We start from the raw sequence: 14,973 nt of genomic DNA on the forward strand, positions 1-14,973 counted from the left end.
TTCAAGCTCATAAGCCAACAGTGAGTTGCTAGACGACCCTGGCTGCAAATTATATTTGCTGCCGCTAGTGTGTCTAGATCAGGCTGTGTTCGCAGGAACTAGGATCAATTTTAGTTCTTGAAACTCCTATTGGGGGAACTAAATTAGCTCCTACTTCAGAGGAGGTTCTTACCCTGCACAATAGGAACTACTACTGACATAAGTGTGCACTGATTGGCTGACCACATGCAAAACTCCAGCACCCACCATTTAAAGAAAAAAGTCTACACAAACAGATTATAGTCTATATATTTACTCCAGAAAATAACTATATGAACATGGAAAACCATGATAGGACCTCTCAACCTTTACACTAAAGAGAAAATCCAAAGCAACTTTGAGGGGACCAAGCGAAACATCATCAGGTATTTCTGCTAATCTAGCAACATAGGGCATTAACCTTATGGTAAATGCTAATAATTTTTCATATACTGTCTTTCTTTGTATACCACTTCTAACTAATAACGTATTAGACAGGACTGTTAAACAGATCGTTGTTAAACAGGGCTCTGGTGTTCTCTGCGCCATTATAATAAAGGTCCATCGCGCCGTCAAAATAAAAGTCACAACAACAAGTGTGGCTTACGTCACTTCACAGTTTCTACTGGCGGTGTGGATGCAACCAGGAAAACTTTTCTAGGGGAACTTTTAATTCTCGGGGAACCATCCTGGTAGTTAGTTTCTCACTTTCATCACTTTCCCTTTTATTCTTGTGCACTAACTCTTTTTCTAAGCTGAACAGCCAATCAGAGTTCTCTCTCTCACCAACAGCTCAATGTCGATTCAACAAGCCGACCTAATAACCCAACGTTGCCTGACGGCCGACCGTCAACTTATTGTGTCCCGGCCTTAACCTAAGTCCAAAAGTACACATCTGCTGCTATAGTACATTCCAAATCAAATAGAGGTTTGTTCAGCAAAATTATTTGGGAATGAACAGGTCTGTCATTATTGACTTATCCTCCTTTCGTTCCAAACCTATAAACTGTTTTTTATGTTTTTTTTTTGTTTGTTTGTTTGTTTTTTGCAGAAGGATCAAAATCACTCACCCTCATGCCATTCCAAATCTGTATAGTTTTCTTTCTTCTGTGCAACAAAAATAATATATGTCTTTTTGTCCATACAATGAAAGTCATTTTTTGGGTAAACTTATCCTAAGGATAAGTCTCTTTTTGTTATTAGTAGTTCTCTTGTGATATGCCAGGCATGGTTTGACTTAAAAGCCACCTATCTCTTCACAGGCCTCTCTGCCTATCTGAATCAGGAGCTGTCATTAATCTCAGCCTTAACTTTCTTTCTCTGCCATGCTTTGATGCACTGCCAGAACACTGATCCAGGGTTTGTTTTCATTGACAAAATAGATTGCTTGTGGTCTTTGACCTGAAAGCAATAATACAAATTTCTATAAATATTCTGTCAATTGTTAAGCAACATCTAACCTTGCACAGTTGTGTAGCATTCAGAATGTAACTGAAAATGGCTTTTAAAAAGCAATTGCATTTCTGAAAGTTAACATAATATACTTTACTTTTCATTCATGAATTACATGTACTTTAAAGTTATACAGCATATATACACTCACCTAAAGAATTATTAGGAACACCATACTAATACTGTGTTTGACCCCCTTTCGCCTTCAGAACTGTCTTAATTCTACGTGGCATTGATTCAACAAGGGGCTGAAAGCATTCTTTAGAAATGTTGGCCCATATTGATAGGATAGCATCTTGCAGTTGATGGAGATTTGTGGGATGCACATCAAGGGTACGAAGCTCCCGTTCCACCACATCCCAGAGATGCTCTATTGGGTTGAGATCTGGTGACTCTGGGGGCCATTTTAGTACAATGAACTCATTGTCATTGTCATGAAACCAATTTGAAATTATTCGAGCTTTGTGACATGGTGCATTATCCTGCTGGAAGTAGCCATCAGAGGATGGGTACATGGTGGTCATAAAGGGATGGACATGGTCAGAAACAATGTTCAGGTAGGCCGTGGCATTTAAACAATGCCCAACTGGCACTAAGGGGCCTAAAGTGTGCCAAGAAAACATCCCCCACACCATTACACCACCACCACCAGCCTGCACAGCAGTAACAAGGCATGATGGATCCATGTTCTCATTCTCTTTACGCCAAATTCTGCCTCTACCATCTGAATGTCTCAACAGAAATCGAGACTTATCAGACAAGGCAAAATTTTTCCAGTCTTCAATTGTCCAATTTTGGTGAGCTAGTGCAAATTATAGCCTCTTTTTCCTATTTGTAGTGGAAATGAGTGGTACCCGGTGGGGTCTTCTGCTGTTGTAGCCCATCCGCCTCAAGGTTGTGCGTGTTGTGGCTTCACAAATGCTTTGCTGTATACCTCGGTTGTAACGAGTGGTTATTTCAGTCAAAGTTGCTCTTCTATCAGCTTGAATCAGTCGGCCCATTCTCCTCTGACCTCTAGCATCAACAAGGCATTTTCGCCCACAGGACTGCGGCACACTGGATGTTTTCCATTTTCACACCATTCTTTGTAAACCCTAGAAATGGTAATGCGTGAAAATCCCAGTAACTGAGCCGACGGTGAAATACTCAGACCGGCCCGTCTGGCACCAACAACCATGCCACGCTCAAAAGTGCTTAAATCACCTTTCTTTCCCATTCTGCCATTCAGTTTGGAGTTCAGTAGATTGTCTTGACCAGGACCACACCCCTAAATGCATAGATAATTGCATTAATAATAAATTGAACAGGTGTTCCTAATAATCCTTTAGGTGAATGTATGTATATGTATGTATATATGTACATTGTATATATAGTACCAATCAAAAGTTTGGAAACATTTATATTTTTAATATTTTTTTAAAGAGGTCTCTAATGCTCATCAAGCCTGCGTTTGTTTGCAATGATTTCTGATTGATCAGGCAACACTGGAGAATGGAGTAATGGCTGATAACATTTTTGCTTTGCATCACATAAATAAAATATATTTAAAATTATGTCAAAAAAGAAAAAAACATTATTTTAAATTGTAATAATATTTCTCAATATTACTGTAATGCAGGCTTGATGAGCATAAGAGACTTTCCAGACTTTTGACTGGTACTATATTCATTGAAAGGGAGATGATAAAACAGCATTTTTGCTCAAATCTGTAACCTACTCTTCCTTCCATCAGGAGAAATAAATGGCACACGCTCCCCTCCGATGAAAAAGACCAGCAAAGAAAACAACTACCAGCACTACAAGGAAATAGCTGTGAAGCAGCATCACAGCAGTAAGAGGAACAGGATGTTCAGCTCCCAGGATGATCCCAAAACGCTTTTCCCCAAACAGGTGAGTGTCCCCTGTGAAGAAGTCACAGCACTCTTGAGTACTGACGAACACTATAAAGTGAGTCATGTGAAAGGGCCTTTAGATTAACACAGAGACCAATTGAAATAAAGACCTGTATTCACCTTAAATGTCATTGTGTTCAGTACGGCAGTGCCCTCTTCTGGTTATCATACTAACACACCATATACACAACAATATGGGCTCACATACACACACACACACACACACACACACACACACACACACACACACACACACACACACACACACACACACACACACACACATGCTCTCTCTCGCTATGACATAGACTCTTTTCTGTATCAGCTAAACATTAATTATCCTAACACAGTTTTCTGGGGTTCAGATTTACGGTATGTCCTTTGTACAACCCTCTAAATTTGATGTAGCTATAATTCTGTGGTCTGAGGTTGTTTGTCAATGTATAATTTATTGCTCCAGTATGTTATTTTCATGATTGGAACTGTGCAAAAACAGCTGTACGCTGTTTTTCGAGTGTTTTTCATATTAAGGCTGTTTCTGGTGCCACTTTTGCAATGTTTTCAGTTAAAAACATGATAATTTCCTTAGTTACCTAATTAAACAGCGATTTCTGATGTCTAAAACACTGCCCGGTGATAGCATACAGTCACAATCGGATTGCCAAGACAGAACAAACGGCTGCCGTCTCTGCTGAAACGAGGAATGGGCCAGTGCTTGTCGAATTTGGCCATCACACAAATCCACTGAGTTAATTAACTTTTCTTGGACTTGAACCATGCTTTACCTGGACCCTTAAATCCTTAGCCAAGTGACCACTGCAACAGGACCTCACCCCAATCAGCATCTCTATCAGGCATCATCTACTGTTCTGAGCCAATAGACAAAATGTCTTGCTAATTTACTTCTGTTGGCAAGTCATTTTTCTTTTTTCATACTGTTTTTTTTTTTTTTCGGGGCAGCTGTGGCCTAACGGTTAGAGAGTCAGACTTGTAACCTGAAGGTTGCGGGTTAGATTCTCAATATCAACAGGAAACAACCCGAAGTGCTCTTGAGCAAGGTACCTAACCCCCAATCGCTCACAGGCACCGCAGTGAATGGCCGCCCACTGCTCTGTGTGTGAGTGTGTGTGTGTGTGTGTGTGTGTGTGTGTGTGTGTGTGTGTGTGTGTGTGTGTGTGTCCACGGTTTGCAAAGTGTTCATTACTCACTGCTTCTAATGTGTGTGCACTAACTTGGAAGGGTTAAATGCAGAGGATAAATTCTGAGTATGGGACCATACTTAAAGTAAACGGCAGGTTTGGTAGTTTTCGTAGTAACTCAAATGTAGGACATGTTTTGCAGAGGGCCTAAAATTTAAAACGGGACAGTTGACGGGCCAGCGGTGAAAGTTTAAACCTTGCCACTTATTCAAGCACAAGACGGGAAAGGGAGCGTCTTTTTTCCCTTTAAAGGGAATTTATCCAAAGCGACTTATAACTGAGGAGTACAGGAATCGATTTCGTTGACGAAAAAAGACAAGTCTAAAATCACTGGTTTTGTTTTGGGAAAGAAGAGCGTTTGTGCAGTTGCCAGATTTCTGTGAAAAGAACACGTATACTATCCGGTGTTTTACCTAAACATGTACAATCTGGCAACCATTTGCATGCAAGCTCTTTCTCTCGTGCGCGGATAATCTTAAAACACCAATAAACACGTAGGCTGTATTTTATCAATCTCCATTTGAGATGTTCTGCTTAAAGTGTGTCATTCAGTCGGTCTGTGTTCTGTCAGGACGGTCAGGACTCACAAGCCGATTCGCTGAACAACTGAAATGCTGTGTGCTGTGAGCTGCTGAAATAAGCCAATCAGAGCAGAGCTCTAATTTTAATATTAATGACTCTTCCAAATAAGGCAAACACAGAGCATTATATCCTAGGCGCAATTTATAGGGTTGTAAATGGACCTGTAAAACTGTATCTGGACAATTGTTGCCCTTAAATAAGGCACATACCCTTTATGTAGATATCAGAGAACAATTTAACATCTTGTTATAACTCATTCTAGAGCACCTTTAAATACAAATATTTGTATAGTACTCAGAGTAGCAAAAGCTAGAAAAGGGATGGAAAAGAGAAAAGTTAGATGGAATAGAGGAAGTTAGATTTTTTTTTATTTTTTAATGATAAGATTAAGTGCTCATGGAAAATACTTTTTACCTGTCTTTTGATTGAAGTGAGGGATTCTGCCGTGCGTATGAAGGTCGGAAGATCGTTCCACCAACCAGGAACAGTGAATGAAAAAGTTCTGGAGAGGGATTTCATGCCTCTCTGTGATGGTACCACAAGCCTCTGCTCGTTAGCTGGGCGAAGGCTTCTGGTGGGGGAGTAGACTTGTAGGAGCAAGTTTGAAGAGTGTGTGCTGTATTTTGAACTTCTCTGTGCAGAAACGTCCGAAGGTTGTGTCCAGAAATCTGTCTTAGCAGGTAAATACTGAACTGAGCTCTCAAATTGTATTGCACTTGAACGGATCAATTCACACAAAATTATGCCAAAACACCCGGCATGTATCCTCGTGTACAAAGTTAGTTATATCTTAAGTGTACGTAAACAATTGAGAGAAAACGGGTGCATGGTTAGGGCTAGGATTTATTGGAACCATGCTTAAAGTGACAGCAGCCTAATATTTCTGATGCTGTCTGTGTTTTTAATGTTGATCAAACAACAAAAGACGAAAAACATTGCTCTAGACTGAATAATTTGTAACTTTAATAAGGATTAATTAATGTATCATGGATGGTAAACAATATTTATGGCCTGGTTTTCCATGACACCTTGGACACAGATTGAGCCTGCCCGTTTTACATTGTCATGGAAGCATATCCTCACCATTTAAAGAACGCCTTAAGCGCATTGATAAAAACAGTGCTATATCCATTCATTGAGCGTATTCTATTGGACAAGAAATGTTTCAGGAAAAAGAAAATCGATGTGACCATCAACAAACAACAACAGAGACGACAATAGCTATACGATGAAGCTCACTGGTTCTGGTTTTGCTGACCTGAAAGCTATAGTAACTACAATAAAAACAGCTAAATGATATGTTGATAAAGCAAATGGATGTTGGAAAGTACTAAAATAAGGTAGATGCAATAAAATGAAGAAGCCAAGGCAATAAAAATTCAAACCAGTGATAATGGTAGGGTAATAAAAGCCAAACCGAATAAACAACTTTTTTGTGGAGGTTATAAATCCGTAGTGTAACCATCACATATCCCAATGAAAAGCAGACATTCAAGGAGAATGTCAGGGTGACGGCATGTCCGATGACAGCAGGGGACTGTTCACTGCTTTGTGATGGAGCACTTTTCATCCGCACGGTACGGATAAGATCCCTGGCAGGCCCTCTTCCCCCAGTGCCCTCTTATCCCGGGCCAAGCAGGGAGCAGCCATCATGAGAGATATAGGGAAAAAGAGAAGGAACGGGAGACAGGAATGGTCTTTGATGCGATGCCTGTCCTTGCGGAGAGGTGGAGAGGTAGAACCAAGCCAGAAAATTAGCTGGAGTACGAGATTAATATCAGCCACATAAATGTTTCATGAAGCCGCTGGCTTGCTGTTTATCTCACTCTCCTTATATGAGCGTTTCTTCAAGGATTTTTATGAAAATTAACATTGTTTTTGTGTGAAAGTCAAATGAACTCTTTTACCACATTTCCCCATGCCTTCATGACATATTTTTGCTACTTTGCTACTTATTTCTGTGATGTTATGTTAATATTTTATTAATCATATCAATATGAATTCGTTTTAATCATAAGCCATCTTATTGTTAATTGTGGGAAAATTATTTGAGATTTAAGACATAATGTGTGAAGAAAATTAATAATCAAGGTAAATCTCACTTGTAAACAGCAATTATTATTTTATTTTTTTTACATTTAAATTTATTTTATAACGTTTTTTATCATGAAAAACTTTAAAGGACTTATTTATGGATCCATAAAAGTTTTACAGTCTTTTATAGAATTGTGCTAATTTTGTGGATGCACTTATTTTTTTTTTTAAGTTACATTTTATTAAATATTAGTTTTTCATTATATTGTATTTATGTTATTATTTTGTTATATGTTTAATAATATATCAATAAACTCAAATACTACTTCTATACTGTCTAAAACACTGTATGTCTTTAGCATACACACGCAATACATGCATTTAAAAAAAATACATTTTTTGCACATAACTTCAAGCTGTAATCTTGTGCATTTAATATAAACAGTGTGGAAAAAATATTTAATTTTGTGTATGTCAGATAAATAAAATGCTAACTTTGAAATTAGCCTTAGCAAGTCAAAAGATTTCCAAAAAACAATCAGCTATTTGAGACAGAATTGCTCTGTATACATGTATGTGTCAATTTATTGACTTTGTAAGTAGACAAATTAAATTAGTTAGGGTGCAAAAAAAGTGTTTTAAGCTGTTTTAAGAGTTCAGGAAAAATATGCTCAAATATATGTTGTTTATGTCTTTGTTGTCTTATAGAGCCAGTGTCAGCAGGAGCTGGATAAAGTGTTAGAAAACATCTCCCAAATGACGTTCCACGACAACAAGGGGCCTCTGGAAAATCTGTATGACCTGAAGTTTCCCAACTGTGACAAGACAGGACAGTACAACCTTAAGCAGGTGAAATGATGTATCTTATGTGGTAGCTTGCTAATGGCCAATTTTACCAACCATTTAGATTTTTGAATTGAAATACATCAAATAAGTTGCTATGTAAATGAAACTAAAATAGTTTGTGAAGTCTTTTTGTCTTTTGTCAGTTTGAAATGTTTTGCAGGTCACCTGCCACATTGGCCAGTAGATTAGAACAAAAAGTTCCCGTGACGGGTGTTAATTTCACTATAGGGCAATAGGAATATGAGACATTGCTCAACCTTTCAATCTGCAGCAGCCCGCTGTTTTATTAGCTAATTCCACATGGGAGGTTCAATAATGACACAAAGATGGAGCCAAAGAGAAACTGTGTATAAAACATTCCCACATTCTCGACAGAAGGCTGTTTTATCAAAGCCAAGGCAACCGTATCTGAGCTGAGAGTTACAAGCTAATGAAAATTTTGCTGAATGACTAACCTGTCCGTGGGGGTGGCTTGCCCTTTTTTAACTGATGTTCTCAGAGGAAGGAGAATCACAAATGAGATCTATTTTATATCTCAATGACCTCTCTTACACATCTTTTACAGACTGAGATGGAAAAAAAATGTGTTTGTGTTACTTTTTGGTTCTCAATTTTTTGAGAACAAATGTCACACATCATTTTCAGAAGTCTCAACAATGTCTCAAAATGTGCTCAAATTTGCCGCACACCCAAGTCGGCTATTAAAAGTCTGAATGAAATCTCAATATGAACTTCCAGGAGCAAATGATTAGATCTTTCTAATCTACATAAAGTTGTTTGCTCATTTTATATATTGTATATAAAGGCATTGTTTCGTCTGTTTGCTAGGCCACAATAAAATCATTTTATATTAAATCATTTTATTTTAATTTATTACTCAGCATGCCATTTATTTTATTGGATTACAATCAGTCTTGACAGCCCACATAGAGGAATTTTAAGAGAAACATCTTGGAGACAAAGTTGGAATATTACTCATTGTTTATCATTGTATAATATTCCTGTGTCCTGACATGACACGTTACAGCTCAAACCAGGACATGTCCCGGAGAAGTAAATATGTTGTTTTGGCGTGGAAACCCTGTTCCCAGGGCTCAAAACAGTGTACCTCACCACACTTAATTGTTTTGTGATCATCCTGTTCCTCTTGGGATTACTGTAACTGTCAGTTTTTGTTCTTTGCCATTGGAGGACAAAATTGAGAATCTGTTTTTTGCCTATTTTGGGTCTCAGCGTCAGCTATGTCCAGTTCAATTATGACCTCATTTTGGGAGTGCTCAGTAGGGGTCAATGAGACATTCTGGGCCAAATGAGGCGGGAGAGCCTTTTTGGGGCAGTGCCTCCACCCTGTACACGCCGAAGAGCTTCATTAAGCCCCCAACACCCACCATCTCCCCGCCCCTCTCATCATCTTCCCTCTCTTGTATTCCAGTGCCACATGTCCAACCACGGACAGAGGGGCGAGTGTTGGTGTGTCAACCCCTACACTGGCGTCCAGATACCCTCGTCTTCCAAAGTGAGGGGGGACCCCAACTGCAGCCAATACTACGGCGATCCCGAGCTGGAACCGCCCACCGCCCAGCAGAAATAGACGCTCCATCAGGAGGTGTCCCGGGTCGCAAACAAGGAGAGATAAAGCGAGTGCAAGAGTGATGTGCATGTGTGTAATTCTGTACATGTATGTGTGTGTATTTTCGAAGTAGTATGATCTGTATTGTCAATAGGAGTGTGGAAAGCCACATGCCAGCAAAGACAAGTCAAGGGCAGGTAGTTAAACTTCTCAAATCCAGATAACAGTACTCCAAATTTAACCCTGAGTGGTTTTTTTCTGCCTATTTATAGGTTCATCTGGTGCCTTTTAATCTCGTGACTGAATCTGGTCGCAGGGAGTCGCAGCTGTTCGGTGTGAAGATGTGTCCGTTTAATTCTCTTCTTTGTTTTTGGAGACCCAATAAAAATGGTTACGTGTTTATCGCATCGTTGGTCACCAGAAACTAATTTTAGCGAATGCACCACAGCAGCAGCTTGACAACCCAAATCATGAAACCAAAAATTGTGACTCGTTGACAGAGAAAGCAGAGGGGTCGTGATTTGTTGGCTGATTAGAGAGGATCTGTGCTTCAGAGGCTGGAGGCCATTTTGACTACTTGAGTACCTGAAAGATAAATCAACCTTGAGTACTCGAGTGCTGTTTGTAGATATGCATCAAACTTTCAGTGTGAGTGTTGCATTCTCTAAACCACTGCTTTTGTTTCCATTGACTTGACTTAGGCTGCATGTTGCTGTACGGTGTCACAGCAAATTGCCGTCCCTTTAAGCAATCAGAGTGCAAAGTACTAAAGGCATGTAATGTGACAGAAACAAAGACCCCATTTTGGCACATATTACTAAACTTCTATCAGCATCATATGTTTTGAAGTTCACGCATTTACATGCATTTTCAGAATCGATAATCGCTGTTGCTTCCAGGTACTCAAGATCTGGCCATCCCTGCTCCTGGCGGCTGATAGACTTCTGTTCTTATGGTCTCTCAAACATGTGGTAGAATGCAGGTGGTGTATGTGTGTGTTTGTAGAGTGGGGATCAGCGTTTACTAATGATGTGCTGACAGAGGGCTAGATTTGGACACAGGGCTGACATTGACAAATGTGATATAAAGTGGGTTAAGTGCCTATAAATAAACACAGGTTTGCCTGCTGTGCCAGTGGGCTGTGCCTCACCTTGCTTCACTCACACCCAGTGTAACGTGTGAATATGGAGTTGAAGAATTCTCTGAAGGAATGTGAAAAATAACCCATTATTTTTTACTCCTTGGATAGCCCAATGCAACAATTTTTAAGTTAAAGTATATGGTTTATTCTCGGTCACAATCGTAACCTGTAGAGAACTACAGGTTAATGCTCACTTGGTCCAATAGAAAATTGTAAACAATAAAGTAACATACAATGGGGTACAAAAGTCTGAATCTTGAATTCAAATTTCAAAATCGAATTCAAACCTGAAAAATTAAGGTTTTAAGATTCTAGAGGGGAAATCGCATTCTGCGCTCCAATTCTGCACAAACGCAAATGTTGACAGGCCACTAAATACAGTACATACCACTGAGACGGATGTCCTGCTGTTGTTGCTTCTCCTGTTCAGTTTATTTCATCATTCAGATCTGATTCTGGATCATATATGTATTCGTTTATTCTGATTGATAGCCATGGTTTATTTAGGGTAAGGTTTTCTTTTCCATGCTTGAGGATGTCACAGCTTCCAGACGCTCTCAATGCAACAGCTGCGCACTCGTGATTCTTTAGCTCCGCCCACACGATACGCCTCCACCCGGTCTGTTGTTTCTGGAAATACTCAGAACAGCCTATCTTTCTTTTATAAATATAATAAAACTAAAGACTTCTCGGAGATATGAAGGATGCAATACTACTCTATAGATTCTCAAGATTGACATGAGATTAACTGAAACTCCCCGTGAATATGATGATTTGCTGCTCAAGAATCATTTCTTATTGTCAATGTTGAAAACAGTTGTGTTGCTTAATATGTTTGTGGAAACTGTTTTACATTTTTTCAGAATTCTTTGATGAATAAACAGTAAAAAACTAAAAATCTTTTGTAACACTATAAATGTATTTACTTAGCCTGACAAGCCAGACCCACATCAAGATGTTTGGTCTGGAAACTCACCATAGACAGGGCTCAATCTGAGGGGCGGATAAACGGTTGTCTTTCAAACTCCCTCTGCACGCGATAGGATAGCGCTACACCAACCAGAGCAACGAAGGTGAAGCAGAGCTCGCTGACTGATTAAACATTCGCCGTATCCGGTCGGCTAAACTCCGAACACATCTTCCCTTCTTAAGAATGACTTCAGTGCCGTTCTTTGTTCTTTTCTTAGAGGAAAGCTTAACTCCAAGTCTTCCAGAGTCGCGGTCAAAGCTGATTCGAAAGACCGCCGCCGTTCGCCAGTTTCTGTGTTTACTAGAAGCACGCAAACGCAACTCGGCCGTCGTCATTATGGCCCCGCCCACCGACTCTATACACGATGTGATTGGGCCGTCCAGATTCTGAGGAATACAGCTCAGAAGGGTACTGAGAGTTCCTAGACGACACTTGCGGGCAAATTAAATTTGCTGCCGCTAGGGGGCGTCTAGATTTCTAGGCTAGTATTTACTGTCACTTTTCATCAATATAATGCATCCTTGTAGCCTGATGTGGTCAGACTCAATTCTAGTCAGAATATGAGTCTGAAACTGCTCCATTGGGCTGTGATTATGGGGCGTGTTTCAACCGAACCAGGAAAGACATCAGTTGGATAGAGCTACAACCAATCAGAGCAACGAAGCGACGTAAACAGAGCTCAACTGCACTGTGTTGCCAAGTCCACGTTTTTCCCCCACGGGTTGTTTTCTATCTCCGCGGGTTGAAGCGACTATTATGTGATATAGACCCATGAGTGCGAATTTTAGCAGGCAACCTTGCCAAAATAACACACATTTTACCCCCCAAATGCCATTCCCCCCCCCGGAGAATCTCCCGAGAAGCTATTGTTTAGGGCTAGTAGTTGGTGGGTTTTTTTGTAAAAACTTGGCAACCCTGTCTGCACGCGTGCTGAAATCAGGCTGGAATACACGATCTTGCCGGTGTTGGAAAAAATTAAATAATTTAATGATACACAGAGTACTTACCCAACATGATCATCAGTTCTGAGAGAAATTGTGAAGGTGAATGCATATACAAACAAGCTCTCCGATTAGGATAAAAAAAAAAAAAATCCAAGCCCCTTTGATGACGTGCATGATTACGTTACTGTTGATCATCTTTCCGTCATCGTCTAATGCCCGCCTTGATGATCTCATTGGTCCGAACAGTTTCTGTTCGGGGATAATTACTCCTCTATGGAGCGAGGCCACACCGAACTGCCCGACCTAAAAATGTTGTGGGTGGGACTAAGTTCGGCTGGCATCCAGGCTAGTCTGATACTGCTCCATTGGGCTGTAATTATGGGACTTGTTTTAACTGAACCAGGAAAGACATCAATTGGATAGACCTACAACCTATCAGAACAACGCATAACTTTTAGTTGTCAAATGACAACAGGACTCAACTGCACTGTGTTGCCAAGTCTGCGGATTTCCCGCAGGTTGTTTTCAATGTCCGCAGGTTGAAGTGAAGCGACCTCAATTATGATATATAGAACCAGGAATGCAAATTTTAGCAGGCAACCTTGTCAAATTAACACATTTTACCCCCCAAACGCCATTGTTTTTAGAAATAGTGAAGGTGAATGCATATACGAATAAGTTCTCCATTTAGTATTAGAACAAATTCAACCAAGCGCCTTTGATGACGTGGATGATTACGTTATTATTTATCATCTGTCCATCATCGTCTAAAGCCCGCCCCGACAATTTGATTGGTCCGAACAGTTTCTGTTCGGGCATAATCACTCCTCTATGGATCAAGTCCTGACCGAACTGCTCGACCTTAAATGTTGTGGGCGGGGCTGAGTTCGGCTTGCGTCCTTGCTGAATAAAGTATGCATTTCTTTAAAAATGAAATAAAAATCTTACTGACCCCAAGCATTTTCCAAATCAAAACTGAATAGATATGGCCAGTGGGACTGAGTGGGTTAAATGCTCTGTTATAGCAGGTGTGATCTGTAACGGCCTGTTTTATCGCTGCAGGTCTTCAGGTTGATGTACTGTTGGATTGTTCTGGGCATTCTTACTGCTGCATGTACTGACGTTATTAGTGGCCCATGTAAATGGCCATAGCTTTTGAAAATCTGTATGTAACCTCGCCTCAGACTTTTGGGTGCCACTGTATGTGACCTTATTGTCATGTCGCTGGAAACTAGCATCGCTGTCGATGTGAACGACAGTTACGAGTTGTTAAGGGGCAGCAGCTGTAACATCCCCTGATTAAATTATATTTTCATTTAGTGCCATTATCTCTTACTCTTTTTATCTCCTCCCCATCTGTCTCTCTCTTTCCCATCCTCTCCCTCGCTGTGAGCGTTGAATTGAACAGCTAAATCCAGAAATAGAAGTCGATAAAGCTTTAGCATTGATCTTAACGTGTTAGACAGTGTTCAGCCCAGCAGTTGCTTTTGTAGCTTAGTCTTTATGATATATTAACACATTAACCTCCAGTAACTTTTACAGTATTACCACATCTCGCTCAACTTTAGTAGTAGCTTACATATATTTACCTAGTTAGCATTGTGCTAACTACAGCCACAGACTGCCCCTCATGTGATTTTGGTGCCTCACAGATAGGTTTGCTGAGACACTGGCTACGAGTTTTCCGTTTTGGTTTGTTTCCAAAATAGATTGCTGCCTACCCTCTGGTGGTACAGTAAATTTTATGGTAGCTCGAGTTTGGCCTAGTTTGAAAACAGTGCGAAACCAATCCCTGTGGTTTTCGGGCATATTGATTTGCCAGAGCAGTTCCGATGGGATGGAAGTGTTCACGTATGCGTGTGTGTTTGTGTGTGCTTGTGTGACTGCTGTGCCATGCCTGGAGCCAGTGTGACGGTGGGAAGGATTGCTTGCCATCTGGTGCAGTGTAAAACTGTCAGAGCCGGTCTCTGCATTTGGAGAGTCTCACACAAATGACAGGGGGAATTTCTTGAGCAAATCCAAAGCCATGTACCATGCCAGCATCTCACATGCCTTTTTTTTTCTTCTGTATTTCATTGCGTATCCTGTGTGTCACGAGATGCGGTGGTTTTAAATAACATACATTACTCAAAGCATGCTCCTTGTGTCCACTGTCATGCGAATGGTGCATGAACTGAGTTTTCTGTACAACTGCAATGGAAAAAGCCATAAATGCATGCAAAAATAGACATTGGTTTTAAATTGTAATAAAATCCAGCATGATTACACATGAATCATTTGTCAGGTTTTCTTTTTATGCTTTTTTTATGATTTCTTTGTTGGATT

General features: G+C 40.2%; 2 protein-coding genes across 4 annotated transcripts in view; both read left to right on the forward strand.

Annotated features, from left to right (window-relative positions):
• Positions 1-14,921, forward strand: part of igfbp2b (insulin-like growth factor binding protein 2b) — a 36,716-nt gene extending 21,795 nt beyond the window's left edge. The window contains exons 2-4 of the mRNA XM_067444498.1: positions 3,203-3,360; positions 7,886-8,026; positions 9,456-14,921. Coding sequence (XP_067300599.1) covers positions 3,203-3,360; positions 7,886-8,026; positions 9,456-9,614 — 458 coding nt within the window. The 3' untranslated portion in view covers positions 9,615-14,921. The remainder of the gene's footprint in view (positions 1-3,202; positions 3,361-7,885; positions 8,027-9,455) is intronic.
• slc4a3 (solute carrier family 4 member 3) overlaps positions 1-14,973 on the forward strand; it is a 379,295-nt gene that overhangs the window by 155,317 nt on the left and 209,005 nt on the right. The gene's annotated exons all lie outside the window — the stretch shown is intronic.

The sequence above is a fragment of the Pseudorasbora parva genome, chromosome 5, assembly GCF_024679245.1.
Source record: "Pseudorasbora parva isolate DD20220531a chromosome 5, ASM2467924v1, whole genome shotgun sequence".
In the NCBI taxonomy this organism is placed as follows: domain Eukaryota; kingdom Metazoa; phylum Chordata; class Actinopteri; order Cypriniformes; family Gobionidae; genus Pseudorasbora; species Pseudorasbora parva.